At 34.8% G+C, this 21,465-nt stretch overlaps 1 protein-coding gene across 4 annotated transcripts; it reads right to left on the reverse strand.

Moving 5' to 3' along the window:
* Positions 1 to 1,480: 1,480 nt before the first annotated feature.
* On the reverse strand, positions 1,481 to 6,248 carry LOC142556585 (transcription termination factor MTERF8, chloroplastic-like). Of its 4 annotated transcripts, XM_075668050.1 has the most exons (4): positions 4,886 to 6,248; positions 4,390 to 4,645; positions 3,526 to 3,669; positions 1,672 to 2,258 (listed from the first exon to the last, which is right to left on the reverse strand). In XM_075668050.1, exon 1 carries the CDS (start codon positions 6,152 to 6,154, stop codon positions 4,901 to 4,903), a length of 1,254 nt encoding a protein of 417 aa, XP_075524165.1. In that variant the 5' UTR covers positions 6,155 to 6,248; the 3' UTR covers positions 1,672 to 2,258; positions 3,526 to 3,669; positions 4,390 to 4,645; positions 4,886 to 4,900. The 4 variants fall into 4 exon arrangements, with proteins under 4 accessions (XP_075524163.1, XP_075524162.1, XP_075524165.1 ...); XM_075668048.1 differs by having other exon boundaries at positions 1,481 to 2,258; positions 3,456 to 3,669; positions 4,390 to 6,248; XM_075668047.1 differs by having other exon boundaries at positions 1,671 to 2,258; positions 4,390 to 6,248.
* Positions 6,249 to 21,465: the final 15,217 nt, after the last annotated feature.

Raw genomic sequence — 21,465 nt, forward strand, 5'->3', positions numbered from 1 at the left:
GGGACAAAATTTGTATAAATGCATAAAAGATGTAAAAAAAAATTCTGTAAATAAAAAATATAAAAAGATGTAAAATATTTTCAGAAGGGGGTGTGAATCCGAGAGAAAAGTAAATAACAAATAATTAAGGATAATTGTAGAATATGATCAGTTTTTTAAGAATATAAATGTCAAATTATAATTTTAAACCATTAACAAAAACAAAAGCAAAAAATAAAAATAAAATAAAAAATCACAATCTTATTTCTAGTTTTTGGTTAAAAATTTCGGAAGTTAAAAACATAAGTGATATTCACAAACACCTCAAAACACTTCCATTTAACTAGAATCCAGTGCTTTCTATAAGCGCTCCAAAAATCTCCTAGCGTAGCATCTCCTTTCCCAAAAAATCGCACATCTTTTGAAAAGGCGATGTTCATGACGATCTATCCTCTCAAAGGAAAGCCGCTTCTTCCATTGTGTCACATCAATATTATGCCATAGCCCCGAAAGATAAGCAAAATACTAAAGGTGGACAACCTTCCTAGCACATTAGCCTATCCATATTTTCTTATGATAGAAACTTGAGATTACAGCTAACTCACGTCTGTTTATGGGAAAGTTCCCACAAGATTTTTAATGAACATGTCTTGCTTTTTGGCTTGTGCAGCAGCCTAAGTAACAAGTCTTGCTCGCACGCATGTGACTCGTATAACCTGTGCAGCGACGATTTGTGCTGGTTGACATCTAGTTTCCGTACATTCGAATCATTATCACAACTAGATTTTAGATGGAAAAAGAAGATGATAATTTTGAATGTGTGCAAGGGGCAGAAAGTTTGGGATATATATTCGGTATTCCTTAGTTTTATGGGAGAAATTCTATCTTTTGTAAACCAATGTTATCATGCCAACGTACTTAGTGTAGCACCAACCAGTTACATCAGAATCAGTAAAGTTCACCCAAAAATAAAATATTTTAAGTGCAAATGAAAATCGAAGATTCAGCAGTGTATATAAATTAGGATTTAACACACAGATGGTACTGCAATTTGAGTGTTTGCTACTTTATTCTTCTTCTGGTTTGAGTTGTTGGATGGATTCTTGGCTGATGTGTAAAAACTATCACGATAAGAACTTATCCAATGCATTGCAACTTTAGAATCTGACTCATGGATCATACCTTTTGCATCATATCCCGGTAAAAAAGAAACAAGAAATCTGAGCTAAAACAAAAACATTCTCAAGTCAATGCTTCTTAATTATATTAGTCATGCAGCAAAGCAGAAAGAAAATAGCTGATAAAGTGATGATAACTATACCACAAGCTTTTGTAGTGATGACAATGTCATAGAAGATGAAATTGACACAGCTATATATCTTTTGTCTCGAGGGCGCTGGAGCGGACTCGATGGGGGCATGTAAGAGCTTGTCTTATCAACTAAAAAACACCTGTAGATTAATGCCATTTTTGTAAAAAAATCAAATGCACCCCCAAAAATTCCAAATTTGAGCATATTATGTCATCTCTAGCATCACAACTCAGGTTGTTATCTTCTCAGGATTCCTGTGCCCATCCACGCCAACCCCGCGTGTCCGAAACAGAAAAACACGAGACAGAGATGCCAACCTTTGTGGTACTTTTAGGATCCTAGTCTCATAAATTTGTCATTTTTGGTCCTTATCCTTATTATGTTCACATGAGAACCCGTTTCTTTCAATAATCAAACACTCAGGGTCCTAGAACCAGGGAGCTAATCGAGCTGAGCTGCTTGCGAGCAGAGCTCAACTTGAGCTCTAATGTCTCAAGCTCAAGTACTTGTTGAGTACTCGAGTTTCGAGAAATTATTATTATTATTATTTTCAATTTGAACTTCTATTCTTTTAAAATAGTAATATATATCATAAATCACATACTTCAACAACCATTCAAAATCAAAAAAACTTATCCTGTAATCCTATGGCATCTGCAGCTAAGAATCTGATCTCATTCAACTTAAACAGAACCGTGCTCACAAAATTGGGAGGCACTTACAAGTTAAACCAATGCACAGAGGATTTAACAATTTTCTGGAGAACTTACATTCTGTCATGGGCTATGAAATCTCTAAAGAAAGGGCTGTTCCGCTCAACATAAGCATTTCTTCGACAGTTTTCCATTGCTCGGTTCACAATTGACATAGCTTTGTCAATCTCCTCGGCAGTAAACTTGTGTTTTATAATTCCCAAGGTCCAGGTTGCAACACCTTAACAACAGTTTCCATATCCTGCTCCAACTGCCTGCATAAAGAAGAAACAAAGAATGTATTACTTGTCCCAGCATGAGCACTGAAAGCTTGTTGTTGTACCATAGGCCCTAGCTTATAACTTGTGGTAATGGTATAATTCAACTATTCAAGTATTTCAAATCATATGACAATCACAATTCAAGTGTCATGCTTCGACCGATGTGCCAACAATTGTTTTAACTTGCAATTTGTAGGAATCAAATATCTAATCTTGGCTTTAATATTAATTATAGAACCTAACATCTGCCCTTATACTAAAACTTATTATAACCGAGAGTCATGGGTGCATCTCAAATCTTTTAACCCGTAATGCAACTCAAACACCATTTTTTGAAACCATGCAGCAACATATAAAACATTAAGGAGTTTTTATTTCCTTCTGTTACTGAAATTTACCGGGATAAAGTTAGAAGAAAAAGTAACGTTGGTTCTGCATGAGGATAAAAACAAGACAACAAATGCACCTCATTTAAGTTTTGTTTCGAAATTTTTTGACTACTGAAGCCTCGTGTATCTCAACATCATGGCAATTAACCAAAGAATATTCAGTTGAGCCTAGTGTCGGAAAATCGTAGCAACTTGCCGGACACATGGAGTCGAATTACATATAAGGCAATTTTTCTTCAACATAGAAAACTAGCAACATGAAATATATACACGGCAATACAGGAAAAATTTCCCCTTCCAGCATTTCACAGCCATGATTATAATTAGAACCAAAGAACTTAGTTGGTCAATCTCACAACTCTGTTTTCCTCAGCTTCAGAGTGAATATTTCTACTAAAAAATTCGGTAACACTTGTGCCCACAAACTTCCAAATTCAACTTCTGTAAAACTATTCTATGTCTGATACAACAAATCTACACTCCAAGGACATTTCGTATTGAACTACTCCACCAATATCCTCAATCTCTCTAGAAAAATTACTTATAGATTTCAAAGTTTTTGCAATTTGACACCCTACTGGATGCTGTTGTCCCCTTGTCAAATGAAACAGTTGAATGCCTCTACAGTTCCATCCAAAAATCCCAAGATTTTCTACCAACCCTTTTAACGAACCTACGCGAGCATCATCCTTCTTTCAGTGACTATAAAATTGCTCACAAGACCTCAAAAGTACCATCAATCAACAAACATGATCGTAAAATGAAAAATAATGCCAGATAATAAACAAGAAACAGTATTGACCTTCTAACACGTAACCCAAAAAAATTGAACCGGGAACTTGCACAAAATTAACACATGCAAATTATAGAACCTGAAGAATCTCGAGAATGGTGAAGATTGGCCCAGCCATGGTAGAGATGGAGCCATAACAATACAGTCCCAACCCAATTGGCACATTGCCAGTGTTCCTAGGCCTAGGGGACTGAAACCATTTCGAGGAAAAAAACGCGTTTATCTCTGAAAAGGGCTTTTTAAAATATAACTTTTGTGAATCATAAAACCTTCACAAAATAAAAGTTTTAAATCTGATTCCTTAATTCTTTTTTAAGTCCGCTTGAGTTAACAATCGATGATTTGAACATATGATCATATGAACCCTTATTTTCATTGTATCATTTGAGTTTGCCTTAATTCTTCGACAAATTGAACGAGGCAGCCGACATTGTACAGTTTTTATTAATTGAATTCAAGAGATCAAATATTTTCGTCTCACAAAATACGACTCGTTAGACCGTCTCACACAAGTTTTTGCTTTTTACTTTTATATTAGCTAGAGATGAGTTGCTTTCGAAATGTTGGAACATGGAGTTTGAAATGCATATTCATATTTTATTTCAAGTAAATTAAAATGTTCTTTATTCTACCAAAATTCTTATATCGATTGTTGTAGCAGACAAGGACACCCACACACTACAACAAAGGTCTTTGAATTCCTGATATGAAAACATTTAACACATCGCAACAAATGATAATCATAGTCGGGGTATTAACCCGCTGCTCATCCAATGATCACCATTGATCCAAACATGTGGAGTGCTTGATCCAACATAAAACAATTTTTGGTTCAATAACACGATCATTAGATCTTTTTCGAGGACGATGTCCTCAGGATAGGTTAAACCAAACCCATGCAAGAAAGCAGTAGAATTAAAGCTGGTATCGAATATTGTAACACCTTGTTAGCTGCTCCTTCCACTTAACTTCTTGAAAACCAACATGAGGCCCATCAGGACATGTAAAATAGATTCGCTGTATCGGGTAGACAAGAAATCAAAGTTGACGGGGACGACGGAAGTTCATCCACTGATCAAGTATCACATTAAATTGCAACACCACCTTAGTAAGATCCAAATATGAGATCAATATCTAGTATATTTACATGCTTCCTGGAAATCTACCCAAAATATCGAAACATGCTCCTCACCTGAAAACTATCAAAGTGCAGGTTAGGGAAATGTTATAAATGGTACAATCCAGTCAAATGAAAGAAAAATCAAGAGAAGACAGAATTTAGAAATAAACTTTCTGGTGAAATCAAAATCAGTAATAATATGTAGAACAACATATGCTTCCTCTGACTGGCAAGGCGAAGAACAGAACTAGACCATTATTCTGAAAATTACATGCACAAGAGTCAGTATTATTAGACAAAATTCAACGACATGACATACACAAAAAGTGATACTTTAATTAGATTTCTCAGGGATCGTTATTTCCGGAAGGCCGATCTTCCCCTCGTAAACATCATAGAATTCAGGCACTTCCTTCTCATATTTAGTCACAAATTTCTCCAAGAAATGAGTCTCCGTAAGTTTCAAAAAGTAACTTGGTTTAACTTCTTTGGCAATCAAACCCCTGGATAACAAAACCTTAATGACAGTGCATCTGGGAATTATCCTGTTTTCCAAACTATAAAGCAGAATTTCTGGGAAACTTGAAAGCTTTCGGGACTCCCATCCCATCTTGTTAACAAGAAAATCCATAGTCCTAGAGATCTTATTTTGAGACATGATCATGCAATTAGGATGCTTCCTAAAGGCTGAGTAGATATCATCTTTTGACCATCCCCAGCTACTGTAAGTCTTGTAACACCGATCCCAAATCCTTCTATTACCTTTTTCAGCGACAACATGTAAAGCTAACATAAACATAGACCTCAACGGATCAAATCCCATTTCCAATACTTTTTCCACAGATTCTTTAAAGTCATCAGTTTTTTCCACGATGGTCTCGGGATAATGTGTCAACAACAACATGATACACGAGTCTGGCACTTTAAGTTCCCTTAAAAATGCAACATTCGGAGCCATATTCTTATTCGGATGCTGCTTAAAAACCCTCGATGATTGCTTCATGGCAACAGCTACCCTTTCATCAGTCAAAAGCACACTCTTGAGAAAATTATAGATAGGAATTAGTCGATGCTCCAAACTTCTATTCAACAAAGCAGGGTCCGCAGATAAGGCTGCAAGATTAGTCCTTGTAGACCCAAAAGAGTCGAAAAATTCGAGCTTGGGCAAAAGGGTCTCCTCGTTTGACAAAAGCATCCCGGGTCTCTTACGGACAATACCAGCAATCTGTTTCTGACTAAAACCATATTTTCTGAACATTTCTAAAACAAAATTAGGTTTGTCCAGATTTTCAAACCGCACCTTCTCAGAAGCAGAAACAGCCATTTCTCGAGACAACCCACATGAATTGATCAAGAAAGAAACCGTGCAAGATTTCTGATTCTCTAATTTCTTTTCAGATTCACAACTCTTTCGCCCATTTTTTGTGTCCGCCTCTACAAGACTACACAGATTGACAAAGAACTGAACTCCACAGCTTCTCAACAAAGTGGGTTCATGCCCCAGATGATTTTTGTGAGCAAGCGAGAAAGAAATTGAATCCGTCGCGGTAATCTTGATGGGGAAGATTTTACGGTAAGCAGAAGACATATCTGAAAACCCTAGAAGTTTAAAAACTTCATAGGGCAAAAACTCACTTGTATTTTTCTCAATAGCATTGAATCGTTGAGTGACAGATCCCCATGATTACTTTACATGTCAAAACGGGTTGACGGGGCGGGCCAGCTCGCAACCCACCGCAACCCGCCATTAGGCGGGGCGGGGCGGGCCAGCCCGCCATTTTGGCGGGCCTCTAAATGGCCAACCCAGCCCAACCTATCTTGGGCCGCGGGCTAGGCAGGCCAACCCGCTTATTATTTTTTTAAAAAAAAATACTAAACAGTATTAAAATAAACATAGAAGAAAAATATATTTCAATCAAATATTTTCATAAAAAACTTAAAAACATTGAAATAAGACATTGAAAGCATACAACAATCAACATAATACATAAAAAAAATAAAGTGTTTATTCTAATTCACACAAGATTTCATCGTACACATGTACTAAAAATTAACTCATGTAATATTATGTTTTCAATAATACAGATAATTACTTTATTTACTATATTATTTTGATAATTCTGGATTAGTTCGAGTTAAACATTAAAAAAAGGGAGGGGACTGAAGAGTATAACATCTTCAAAAAAAAATAGAAGCATATAGATTTTACCAGAGTGATTGAAGTTAGGCACATGAGAAAAAATAAGGAAGAAATAGGAATTTTTATATAAAACTTAAAAATATAAAATTCTACTCTAATTTGGCGGGCCAGCCCGCAACCCAAACGGGCTCAACCCATTTGGCCCGCAACCCAAACGGGCTCAACCCGTTTGGCCCACCTCCAAACGGGCTGCTATTTTATCAACCCAACCCGCTCAATTTTATGGCGGGGCGGGCCGACCCGACGGGCCTGACCCAATTTGACAAGCCTAATGATCACAGCTGCATTTTCATTTTTCACGAAGTTACTTCGTAGACAGTACGAGGTTTTTAACAGATTTATTCATATTTGTTTAGAAGTGTCCTTCACTTCCTATTTGCCACGGGCTCTAAGGCCCATAGGCATTTGCCCCACCTTCTCTGTACTCTACTATACTATGCTATGCTATCTATATATTAAAATACAAAAAATAAAATACAAAAGGCCTTGTTAACAAATTTTTCTGTGCTATGAATGATTATTTACTAATGTTACGTTTTGTCGTAGGATAAAATTATAAAATAATTAAAAGATAAATGATAAATAAAATGAACGAATTAGAAATTTAATATATAATGATAAATAATATTATGTTTGGTATGATTGTTAAGAATGAAATAATTAAGAATCTTTTGATGAATTGACAAAATTGTCCATCCACTTTGACGGCGGCGGCGGAGGTCGGTCGACCGAAGTGGTCGGTCGGCAGCGACGACGGTCTGCCAACGTTCGGCTGGGAGTCGGAGGCGGCGATCAGCCGACGGCGGCGATTGGTCGGTGGGCGGTCGGTGGTGGGAAGTTGTAGTGAGTTTGGATATAGGAAAATGGTAAAATTGGAAAATAAGATGAATTAAGAGTTAGATCAATAATCCTAGGGGTGAGGAGTGATTATTTTATCCCAGTTAATATAACATAATCATTTATAGGAGGGATGAACTTGGTTAAATAAAAATCCTACAAAAAATGTGATTATTTGGGTTAAAAAACCATAAACCCACCTAAACCCTGGTACCAAAAGTAGCCTAAAAGTATCGTGACATATTAGTCTTTAGAATTACCCATATGATGTCTATTTCTATATATAAAAAAAATCCTTAAAATATTTATGTGAGCCCTTAACTCGTAATTATTATTACAATGTAATTTGATTAAGATTAATTAATTACAGCGAAAAACGAGTTTAAATTTTCTTTACAATGAGCCCAAAATATATTATTTGAATACTAAATATAGTATTTCATCTCACATCATAAAATATGCTCACACATAATTAAAACCAACTACATACAAACAAACGCATATCCTCGGACATGTCCCGGTATATAGATACATATATATACTAGGAACAAAACATAAAACATCAGCTCAAACTATGACTCCCTCCAGAAGCATCATCTCCGGCCTCCTGATATCCTGAAGTACCTGTCATTGTCCACATACAAAGACAACAACAACCCCATCTGGGGTGAGCAAATCTCAATCTGAAACAACCACAATATATACCACAAGTATCTAAACAATGATATATGATATGCAATGCATGTATGTCGTGGAGGTATCAGGTCAAATGCTCATCCACTGAGCACATGTCAGAATCAAACGAATCGCTATCAAATCAATGCTCGAGCTGGCACACCGGCCTCAGTCAGGGATACTCGTATGACAACATCGACAAAGCGCTATCAAATCCCAAATCTCAATCAATCATCGGGGCCACTAATGACTATACTTTAAGGGCCACATAATGTCAAACATAGCATCGTGTTCACAAACCCCATAATCAAATCCAATCATAATAGGTATCCAAGGATCATAGCTCAATGTGTATGTCATGTATGCCACATCAACTCAACAAATAAGACATATAGACACATATTCTCAGTCACATCAATCAAACATATATCATATAATACAGATACATGTCGTATATTACTCGGTCGCAACATACCTCAATTCTTCGTTCCAGTCGATGTAGTTTGAAGATATCGGTATAATAATCTATGTACATAAATAACATATTCATTTCAATCAAAAGTATCATTCAAAATCAATAATATAAGTTTCAAATATCTTTTGAAACTTTGAAATTTCATATCAAATCGAAATAATAATATAATTCAAATTTGACTTCTAAACTTAGATTTTTGTCGGTTAGTTTACCACATATATAAATTTTGAATTCAAATACATGCTATTTCAGCATTTTAATAATTAAAGGTGCTGAAACTAGAAGAAAATTACATCAAAAGAACGCTCTCGACGCGAGGATTCCGAATATATATTTTGTTCCAAGTTTGGATAATGTTTCGTGGTAAATTCGGACGATAGAACTCGGTTCTTGCTTCTGTTTCTGATTCTCGATTTTTTCTTTCTCGTTATTATTATTATCATTTATTGTCATACTAATAATAATCCACATCTCACATCCACGTGACTTCACCTGTACTTCCATTACCATTTGCCATTGTTTTGACACATGGACACTTAATAGACATTTCATTAATTACCATTTTGCCATCAAATTTAAATCAAGTATTTTTTCAATTATTTACGAAATTGCCATCAAATTTAAATCAATTATTTTTCCAATTATTTACAAGTTTTCCATTCAAATACATAATGTTTCAAATAATTATGGAGTATTTTCAATTTGTATAGTTTATTTCTATTTGCATAGACTATTTCAACTTCATTTCCAAATACAATTATATTATGAGTTGATTTACTACTCATAATCTACATAATCAGATCATGGGGTCTCACATTTTCCATGATTTAATAATATTATGTTGGGATTTGTGCCCAAAAACAAATGATTTTACTTAATGCGAGAAATATTTCAATATTTCTTTTTGCATGCATGTTATTTGATGCTTTATAAATATTTGAAATCCCAATATTATTATTATGTGATTTTAAATATTTGTATATAAGTGTTATATACATGAGGATAATATTTAAATTATAATAAACTAAATATGTGAGCAATTAGAAATTAAAGTTGGAATCTTTAATTTAAAATTGTTAGCGTGGTTCATTTTAGAATGATCTTATCCGGATTATTATTAATGAGATTATTATGAAAATGCTTTATATAATTTGATTATATATGATTGGAGTATGATTAATTTTTAATCTCTATAAATTTTCGTATCACATTGTGAATTCAATATTAATCAATGATGGTCATATATGACTCAATCTTAATTCTGAGTAATTAATAAACTCCTATTTATGATATTGTGTTTTTTGACATATCGAGTAATGACACAAATTATATGGTGTCAAAGTTCTTGGTACATTGGAAATACAATAAAATAAATAGCTGAGAATATTAATATACAAGACGGATAAATGGTTCCCTTAAGTGTTGATTCGAAACTTGAATAATAAGAGCGCTCAATTTATGATTAGATCATAAACATATTGTTCATTAGAGAATCAATGAGACTTAAGGAAAAATATATAATTAAATAGGTTAAGCGGAAATTACCTAGCTTTAATTAAGGACAATTTATGTAGGGATTGATCATATGTAGTGACTATATCAAAGGACGAGAAATGCTACGCTGCACAATCATGGTGTGTACCATGATGGGCGCCGCTGAGCTGGCGCCCAACTCATTTTTTTTTTGTTTTTTAAAAATTAAAATTACAAATAACATAAGATTTAGAACTCATCGACAAAGAAGATATATACAAAAAGCTAAAGATTCAGAAATCATTGGCAAACAAGATATTCTTTCTCTTGTCAGGCAAACAAGATATAAAATGTTGTAAGCTTTGTTTTTATGTAATTAGAACACAAATGTTTAAGTTATGTTCTTCTGTAATAGCAACACAAATCTTGAACAAGATATTCTTTGCCGATGAGTTCTAAATCTTATGTTTTTTGTAATTTTAATTTTTAAAAACAAAAAAAAAATGAGTTGGGCGCCAGCTCAGCGGCGCCCATCCCATCATGGTACACACCATGATTGTGCAGCGTAGCATTTCTCATCAATGGACTTTTCATTTATGTTGAGTAATTTTATATCTATTTTTTCAAGAGTGCAATTCACAGTTTATAGTGGAATAACTTTGGAATTAATAAAATTAATATATGTAAATTAAAGAGTTTAATTTATTATCAATTTTATTGGAGCTTGAAATTATAGGTCCATAGTCCCCATGCCATCTCCGATTTACTTCGAACACTTATGATATATAATAGATTTACTAACTTAAATTTTTTGAATTTTAAGTCATTGCTCAATTTCAATTTGTTTGGAAAATCGTAAAGAAAAATGTTTTTTGTTTTGCGATACCTTTAGCTCATCTCAATCGATTAATTTTGAATTAATTGTCAAACAATAATTTGTGATAGAGATCACAAAAGGTCATACATTCCAAATATTTAATTTTGAATTATTAATATCAATTATTTTCTCTTTGAAATATTTATTAGATAAATATTTGAGAAACTAATTTTGAATTATGATGGAGATGAGATCTTCTCCACTATTATGGTGATCCTTGTGATTATATATATATATATATATATAAAAGGATAATGAATGTTATATATAATATGATAATAGATCGAGTAGTGGAGGAGATCATACCTCCTCCACTTCAATCATGTAAATCACTTCCCTAAAAAGAGGGAAGTGATATTAAATTTAAACAAAAATTTGTTTTTATATAATATATAGAAAATATGATTTTGGGATGAAAAATCTTAACAAAATGGGAGATAATGTACACAATAATATATTTTTCTTGATTTTTCTCAATGGTTGAGATTTATAAATAGAGAAATATATCAGTGTACCTGTCAGAGAAAAAACAGGAGAGGAGCAATATAGAAACATACCAAAAGGTTTTTGGTGACGCCTACATGTCAGTTCGTTGGTTCGAGAGAGTAAGCGTGAAAGAATTACTGTGTCTTAATTCAAAGTATTCCAATCTCATTCGACAAAGGTATATTATATCTCGTGTTGATTATTTATTAAATTAATATAGGTATTGATCGTTCAACATTTTGGTGAAAAATATTGTTCTATACGAATCGATCTATGCCAAGCTTCCGCAAAATATAATTTTTTTAAAAATTCGATTAGAAACCAACAATTGATATCAGAGAGGTCATTACTCTATAATGATTTAATTCATTTTTTACAACGCTTTTTTTCTCTATATTTCTTATAAATTCATGCTAATAAATCAAATACATTTTTGTAAAATATTGAGTGGGAGCGGGTAATATGACAATATTAAATTTTGGTCTCTATCGTTAGAACAACACCGTGAGTTTTTTTGTAGTGTTTCGAGACGTTTTTATTATGTCCTCCCTACGGAAGGTGTCTAGTATTTATAATAGCACGGTTGTTTTCAATGAGATAAGATTTTAAAATGTATTTTAGTTTTGACCTACCCTACGGATGCAATTACTAAATTAAGTTTTAAAATCTGATATGGTGAGTTACATTCATGAAAAAAGTAATTAAATTAGTTAATTATCTTTTTGACTAAAATTTATAAGAAATTAAAAGATGCTAGAAATATGAGATATTTTAGATAGCATTTATTAATTGAGAAAGTCATATTATAATTAGCCATTTTTTACCTATCCTAGGACGACATTTAATTGTGGTGATTATAATTCTTTAAGACTTCAAGTAACATGTTTTGTGTATTATCATGTGCTTTTATGCATTCTATTTACTTTGTCTTTAAATTATTTTGTGATATTTATGCAACTGCACATTGGAAATATTTCTCATTTTTCAGAAAATATGTCAAATTCTATTCTTCTTCTTCTTGCATCGCAAGTTTTGACTGGTGAAAATTTTTCTAAATGAAAAAGCAACATGAATATCCTCTTGATCAATGAAAGTTACCATTTTGTCCTCAAGGAGGGTTGTCCTCCAGTGCCTCCAGTTAATGCTCCAAGGACTATGTCACAAGCATATAACAATTGGATTGTTGCAAACAACGAGGCACGTTGCTACCTGTTAGCAGCAATGAATGAAGTGCTTAGTGCTAAGCATGAAGCCTTTGAGACTGCTAAAGAGATTATGGAATCTCTACAACAAATGTTTGGACGTCCATCTGAATAAGCACGCTATGAAGCTGTGAAAGCAGTTATGAACTGCAAGATGAAGAACAGTTCTTCAGTTCGTGAGCATGTGTTGAAAATGATTAATCATTTCAATAATTTTGATATCAATGGTGCGAACATTGATGAAAAAACTCAAGTTGGCATGATCTTAGAGACATTTTCTCCTGCTTTTCTCCAATTCAGGACAAACTATGTTATGAATTATATGGCATATAATATGACAGAACTCCAAAATGAGCTGCATTGTTATGAATCTCTGATAGATGATAACAATGGCAAGGCAAATGTTGTCGAAGCTAATGTAACTGTGGGAAGGGCTTCTTCTTCTAAGAATAAAAAGAAGAAAAATGAGGGAAAATTTAAGGGCAAGAAAAACATTCAAAAGAAGAATTGGAAGGTGCAGTTGGGATAGTGCGACCGTCATTTAAGATTAATAAATATTTGATTTTGAACAATGTTTATTTTATTCCTGATTTCCAACGCAATTTGATTTCAGTTTTGAAGTTGCATGAACAATTTATGTATGTTTCTTTTGATATTGATTCTGTTTCAATTAATAAGAATGGTATAAATATTTGTTCTGGTTATGTTGAGAATGGTCTATTTTTTATTAAGCCAATTTCACATAATTTACTTCAAACTGAAATATTCAAAGTTGCTGAACCAACCCCTAAGAGAAGAAAAATTTCTGATGAAAATAATGTTACATATTTGTGGCATTTAAGGCTTGGTCATATTAACATAGAAAGGATAGAAAGACTAGTGAAGGATGGTCCTTTGAAAGAGTTAAAACTTAGTACTCTACCAATATGAGAATCATGTCTTGAAGGAAAGATGACCAAAAGACAATTTTTGGAAAAAGGTGAAAGAGCTAAAACACCTCTATATATCATACATTCCGATGTATGTGGACCTTTAAATGTCAAAGAAAGAGGAGGTTATGAATATTTCATCACTTTCATTGATGATTATTCAAGATATGAATATGCATATTTAATGCAAAGAAAGTCCGAAACTTTTGAAAAGTTCAAACAATTCCATGCTGAAGTAGAAAATCAACTCTGCAAATCAATCAAGACTCTTCGATCAGATCGAGGAGGAGAATACATGGATTATGAATTCAAGAACCACTTGATTGAAAATGGAATATCGTCACACCTCACGGCACCTGGAACACTACAAAAAAATGGTGTAGCCGAAAGAAGAAATCGAACTTTTCTTGACATGATGAGATCAATGTTAAGTTATTCTTTTCTGCCTAACTCATTTTGGGGTTATGCACTGGATACAGCAATATACATTTTGTATATCTTTCCATCTAAGTCAATCCCTAAAATTCCCCTAGAGTTGTGGAATGGTCACAAACCTAGTTTGAGACACATCCGCATGTGGTGGTGTCTTGCACATGTGCTAAAGGGAAAGACTGGAAAATTGGAACCTCGTTCAGAGGTGTGTATTTTTGTAGGCTATCTCAAGGGGACAAGAGGAGGTTTGTTTTATAATGCTACTGAAAACAAAGTTTTTGTATCGACAAATGCTACTTTTCTTGAGCATAAATACATTGCAGATTTCAAACCCAGAAGTAAAGTAGTTCTAGAAGAGTTGTTGGCTGATGAGATTAGCCCCATACCAACAAAATTTGTTGAACAAGAAAGGATGGAGACCAATACTCAAGGTCCAACACCCCCGCCTCCACCACGACCTAGTGAAAGGGAAATAAGATTGCATGTTCGCTATCGTGAAATAGGTGAAGCACAAGTTGAAGTCACTGATGGAGTGACAATGATCCATTGACATACAAGATGGCAATGGTTGATGTTGATCAAGAAAAATGGCAAGAAGCCATGAAACTCGAAATGGAGTCTATGTACTTGAATTCGTCTGGATACTTGTAGATCAACCTGAAGGTATTAAGTCTATTGGTAACAAATGGATCTACAAGAAAAAGATAGGGCCTGATGGGTAAGTCGAGACTTTCAAGGCTAGATTAGGGGCGAAGAGTTTTACCCAAAAATAAGGAGTAGACTATGAGGATACTTTCTCTCAAGTTGCCATGCTAAAATCTATCTGGATTCTCTTATCCATTGCTGCTCATTATGATTATGAGATATGGCAAATGGACGTTAAGACGGCTTTCTTGAATGGTCATCTTGAGGAAACCATTTATATGGTACAACCAGAAGGTTTCATAGTTAAAGGCCAAGAGCAGAAAGCCTGTCAGCTGCAAAGATCTATTTATGGATTTAAGCAGGCTTCTAGATCATGGAACATAAAATTTGATGAAGCTATAAAATCTTATGGTTTTCATCAAAATATAGGTGAACCTTGTGTATACAAGAAAATCTAAGGACAAAAGGTGGTCTTCTTAGTTCTTTATGTAGATGACATTTTGCTCATCGGGAATGATGCGGAACTTTTATCTAGCGTAAAGAATTGGCTAGCTAGCAAATTCCAAATGAAAGATTTGGGATAAGAAATTTACATTCTTGGGATTAATTTTATTCGAGATTTTAAAAATAAACTTGTGGTATTGTATCAAGCATCATACATTGACAAGGTACTTGTCAGATATGCGATGCAAAACTCCAAGAAAGGAAACTTGCCTTCTAGACATGGAGTTCATCTCTCAATAGAGCAGTGTCCCAGAACACCGCAAGAAAAAGAGACAATGAGACGGATTCCCGATGCATCAGAAGTTGGTAGTCTCATGTATGCAATGTTGTGTACAAGACCCGACATATGCTTTGCAGTGGGAGTGGTTAGTTAAAATCAGTCAAATCCAGGATTAGATCATTGGGTAGCAGTGAAGCATATACTAAAATATCTGAGGACTAGAAACTATATGCTAGTATATTCTATTGGAGATTTGATTCCTATTGGATATACAGATTTTGATTTCCAATCAGATCGGGACTCTACAAAGTCTACTTCCGGTGTGGTGTTCACTTTAGGAAATGGTGCCATTATATGGAGGAGTGTTAAGCAAACTTGTGTTGCTGATTCAACTATGGAGGCCGAGTATGTAGCAGCTTGTGAAGCGGCAAAAGAGGCAGTTTGGCTTCGTGAGTTCTTGAGAGATCTGGAAGTTGTTCTAAACCTGCATGAACCGATCAAGCTCTATTGTGATAATAGTGGAACGGTGGTCAATGCCAAAGAACCTAGAAACCACCGCAGAGAAAAGCACATAGAGCGGAAGTTTCACTTGATAAGAGACATTATCAAGAGAGGAGTTCAAAAGATCGCTTCTGCGGACAATGTAGCTGATCCATTTACTAAGACATTGCCTGCTCGAAGTTTTGAACAACATCTTGAAAGGATGTGACTAAAAAACATGCCTAATTTGTTTTAAGGGCAAGTGGGAGATTGTTGGGATTTGTGCCCAAAAACAAATGATTTTAATTAATGTGATAAATATTTCAATATTGTTTTTGCATGCATGTTATTTGATACTTTATAAATATCTGAAATCCCAAGATTATTATTATTATGTGAATTTAAATATTTGTATATAAGTGTTATATACATGAGGATAATAATTAAAATATAATGATCTAAATATGTCCGTAATTAAAAATTAAAGTTGGAATCTTTAATTTAAAATTGTTAGCGTGGTTCATTTTAGAATGATCTTATCCGGATTATTATTAATAAGATTATTATGTAAACACTTTGTATAATTTGTGATAAGATCGATTAACATATCAAGAGTGTTTAGAAGGGGGGGTTGAATAAACACTCACAATTAAAACTGATCTTTTCGAATTTTGAGTTCAGTTTGGTGACAAACTGATTCTCGGAATCTTGTTGGTCAATGACAATCAATTAAACTAAAGTAGTTGCGGAAAATAACTGACTGAAAGATAGAATACGAAATTGAAATAAAATAGGCAAGGGTTGTTTCTGGATGTTCGGAGAATTTAATTACTCCTACGTCACCCCTTCTATCTCAAGGATAGGATATCCACTAAAAGACTTTGATCAAATACAAGAATTGTACTGACCCACTTCAGTTTGGACTTAACACTGCCAAAAACTGGAACTCTTAGTATTACAGAATGTTCTCAGTGCGTAACTGATCTTAGCACTATCGAATTTCAAAGATTATTACAACTTGCTAATGAGCTCAAATTGTAGCCTTAACTGCTACGAATATATCAAGTAAGATTGAGCTGAGATTTTGACAGAGTGACAGCAAGCTTTTTGAATAGTGTTGACTCTCTTCTTTCTTCAGCTGTTCTTCTGTCATATTTATAAGCTTATTTTCTCCAACGGTAACTTGAGATGAATTTGAATCTTTGTATCCGTTGATTTCTACTTGATTATTCCTTGGACATTGTTTGCTTCATTTATTGTGATGCGGCGTCTTAATTGCTTTCGCCGAAATGCGTTTTTCTAAGATGTATTGATTGAAGTGCGGCGTTGCAATCTTCTATGTCTCTTGACAGTTGATTGTTCTTTCCCGAGATATGTTCCAGTTGATCAGTTTCCAACTGATCAGTCAGTTGATTTCAGTTATTAAGTCCAGTTGCTGAGTTCAGTTTACTCGATCAGTTGGTTCGTATTTTCAGTTGATTCATATTTTGTCAAACGCCGGAATTTAGTTTCCAACAATTTCCCCCTTTATGGTGTTTGACAAAACTAAGTAAATAATAACTGAACATCTGAGCTCATTGTAGATAAAATAAGAGATTGAATTTCTTGAACTGAAAGAGATCTTGATTTAATAACAGCTGAATCTAATAATCTGATTAACTGCTTTTGCTGTTTTCTGCTGTTTTTCAAGATGCTATTTGATCTTTGATTTCTTCCCCCGTTTTGTCAAACAAATCCATCTTCTCAGATAATTTTTGAACGTCAGTGGAAAGAATTTTGACATCTGCGGAGATACTTGAGACAACAGTTTGTAAACAAGTCTGCAGCAATTCCATTTTATTAGAAACAGAAGTTTCCAATCGCTCAACTCGTTGACTGATTATATCCTGAGTTGTATAGAGACTTTGAGCTAGACCTCTGTTATTTTTCATCTCAAGTACAGTTCGGGTAAGAGACTCCATGTTTGCTTGAATGGCTTTCAGTTTTGCGGAGTCATATTCAATTGAAGAATCCAATTTGACAGTATGAGAGAATTGTGTGGATTGAATTTTCTTGATTTCAGTAATCATCTGCTGCATATTGTGCTGCATATTCTGGATTTCTTCAAGAACAAGATCCATTTATGTGGATTGAAGAGGAGGTGACTGATTAGATGTTCTTGGTTCATGTGAGACTTGATCAAAGACCACCATGGTTCTATCAGATAATATCGTTTCAGAGACAGTCTGTGCTGGAACATCTGTTTCAGTTACTGCTACTTGGACTGGAGGAGATGAAGATTGATGTTGATCAACAATTGGGCTTTCCTGCTGAATAAGATTTTCAGTGAAAGGGTCATGAACTGCCTCCATATTTTCAGCAATCTGTTGATTTGGTGATTGAGTAGGCACCACTGTTTGCTCCTTTAGTTCAGAAACAGCAGGCTGAACTGGTGCTTCTGTTGAGATAGAAACCTCTTGAGTGATTTGATCAGTTGAGTGATCAACTTCTTCAGAAATGGTTTCATTATTCATAGATTCTGTCACTACTACTTGAATTATTTCATCAATGTTGGCAAAATTCAACTCGGCTTCAGAGTACAGCTGATGTTCCACAGCAGATGATTGTGGCACATCCTGAACTGGTTCTTCAGTTGTAACAATAGTTTGTTCTGAGGATGGCTCTTTCTGCTGAGAGGAGGGGTTTTCTTCTTCTTCTTCAGAGGCTTCCTCAGGAAGAACTAACTCCTGATCCATTTCCCACATTTTTATCTTAGCTTGCAAGCTAGTAAGATCTGTATCTAGCTGAGTGATCACAGCTCGATCATTATAGGCAGTTGGATTTGTGGGAATGTAGTTTGCCTTTAATTTCTCAAGCAGTTGAGATAGCTTCTTAGCTCGAATTTGATCAAAAAAATATGTTTTTCTCTCCAAAGCCTGAACAATTGTAGCAGCTTTGACCATCTTGAGGACAATTGCTTCCAGTTTGATAAATTTGTTCAGCTGGGATTTCTTTTTCAGCTGCTTAGCAAAAATTTGAGTTCTGTAGACGGTCCAGTCCAGTCATCATAGATTTTAAGTTTTGATGCTGCAAAATTATTAACCTGTTCCCAAACAAGGTCAATATGAGTTTGAATTGAATTGGATGACCTGGGCTCTTCAATCAATTTGCGTTTGCCTTTTTCAGTACTGAGGATGTGTGGAATTTCCAATCCAGTACGAGTAGTATCCACCAGTTCTATAATCTTTATACTTTTGGGTCTGGGAGGTGCTAGAACGGTAGGACGATTGATGTGGATTAGAGGAGCTTTGATTCTAACTGTTTCCTTTGTTGCACCAGCTGAGATTTCTGGTGGAATAATCTTCAGAGGAACTGCTTTGATAGGCTGTTGAGCATCTGAAGATATCAGTCTTTCAGTAGGAATTGATTTTACTGTGGTTGGTAATTTTGTCCATTTTGTTCTTGGTTTCTTGGCAATTTTTGGAGATGGCGTCTTCTCAGAATCGGATTCACTAATAATCAGTTTTCTTTTAACTGTCTTCAGTTGAGCCAATGTCTTCTCCTGTTTAACTGATTTGGGAGCAGCCTGTTGTGTCCCAATCTTCTTCTTGATCTTCAAGAACTGATCAGGAGAGATATCTAGTTTAGTCTTGGGTGGCAGAATATTCTTCCCATTGAAAATTTTGAATTTAGATAATCGCTCCGAATCATCAGCCACCAACCCTTTGACTTTCATCAAATAGCTTAGCGGCACTGCTAATCCTTTGGATTGCTTGGTGGAGGAAAACATGTTCTTCAAGATACTAAAAATAAGTTGCTTCCAGTTGAATTTTCTTCCAGCCATAATGATCGTAATAGCTTGAAACTTCTCCAAATTCAGGGCAGCATACGATCCTGCCTTGGCCAATAGCCCTTTGGCTACGATATCAGCCAGCAACTGAACCTCATGCTTCAGTTCCTTCCTAGGATCGGAAACTTTGATTTTCCGTCCATCAGCAGAGAGTGCAGTTTGCATTTCTTCAATATCTGATGCTTTAACATCAGCAAGGTGTACTAATCCATCAGAGGGTAATGAAAAGATTTCTCCGAAAGAATCTTCAGAAATGGTCACCGACTGACCGTTAATAGTGGCAATGATGTTTCCATCAGAGTTGATATATCCATTTGAGTAGAGGTCTTGGAGTTCTTTTGGGTAAATCTCCTGCGAGTATTGTCCCAAAAACATTCTGAGACCAGCAGATTCATCTTCAGAAAGACGTTCTTAATTTCAGCTTCGTGAACTGATAGAACTAAGTCAAAATCAATGGCCATAGCGTTCAACATGTGAGCTGGGATTTGATTCGCCATTGCTGAGAGTAAGGAAACCTGAAATTTTGCGAAATACAAGCTCTGAGTGTATGAGTTTGCTCTGAGAGATGATGTACGCGTAAGAAAGAAAGCTGAATTGAAGCGGGAGATTATTTATATGTATGTGACTGTTTAGATTCTGGACACGTGTCAGTCCATCAAAATTTTGAATAAAAACGTGTGTTCGTGTGCTATAAGCGTGTGTACAATTTAAACGGTTCAAATTCTTCCACGTTTTCAAAATGAGATTCATCATTAGATAATAGACAGTCACGTCACTTGATTTGGAATATAATATGTTTTAATTAGTTAACTTATATGAGAAGATTAGTGAAATACCCAACTGAACGATCAGTTGTAAGACTGTGTCATTTCAGTTGAGAGTTTACTAACATTTGTCTTCTCAGTTAACCTTTTAAAACCATTATTCCCCCTTAATTAGTGCATAAAATAATTAAAGCGAATAAATTTAAAGGTCAAAAAAATTTTCGTTTGCTGAAACGTTGACGACCCTTCAGCTTCTTTGATATTCTGCTATAAATAGAAGTAACACGGTTAGTTTCAGTCATATTGGTGAAAATATTCAAGACAAAAGAATGGCAGATGCGAGTAGCTTGAGTGCTTCGCCATTTTCTCTGGAAGCTAGGAAGGCTGTTATAGAAGACGAAATCTTCTACAAGAGTCTTCCCTACTGGGAAAAGTTACAGGAGCTTGTGTTCCTGTATAATTCTGGAGAGGCTACCACTCCCGAACTGATGGCAGAGTTGAGAGAAGTGCGGGAGCACTTGAATATAGCTGTGTGGGAGGACATCTTCAAGGATGGTCATATCTATCAGCTGATGCTTCGAAAGGAGCTGGAGATCCTTACTCGCATAGCTTCTTCCCACAGCTTTCTCAAGACATCTACCTCACCTCTATCCGTTTGGTTGAAAATGTGGATAATTGATGTGGAAGAAAAATATGAAGATGTAATCCAAGCAAATATTTATGGTTGAATGAAACATTTATTTTGGCTTAACTTTGTTTTTTTTTTTTCCTTCAAATAATAAGTTTCATTAGTTATTATATATGAATTACAATCATAAACAGATGAACTGATGATTGTTTAAGCGTCAAGTAATAAATGTCAAACTGATAT

The sequence above is a fragment of the Primulina tabacum genome, chromosome 9, assembly GCF_025594145.1.
Source record: "Primulina tabacum isolate GXHZ01 chromosome 9, ASM2559414v2, whole genome shotgun sequence".
Classification (NCBI taxonomy): domain Eukaryota; kingdom Viridiplantae; phylum Streptophyta; class Magnoliopsida; order Lamiales; family Gesneriaceae; genus Primulina; species Primulina tabacum.

Coding starts and splice junctions, on each gene's coding strand:
- LOC142556585 (XM_075668048.1), bottom strand. CDS start 6,154: ATGTCTTCTGCTTACCGTAAAATCTTCCCCATCAAGATTACCGCGACG.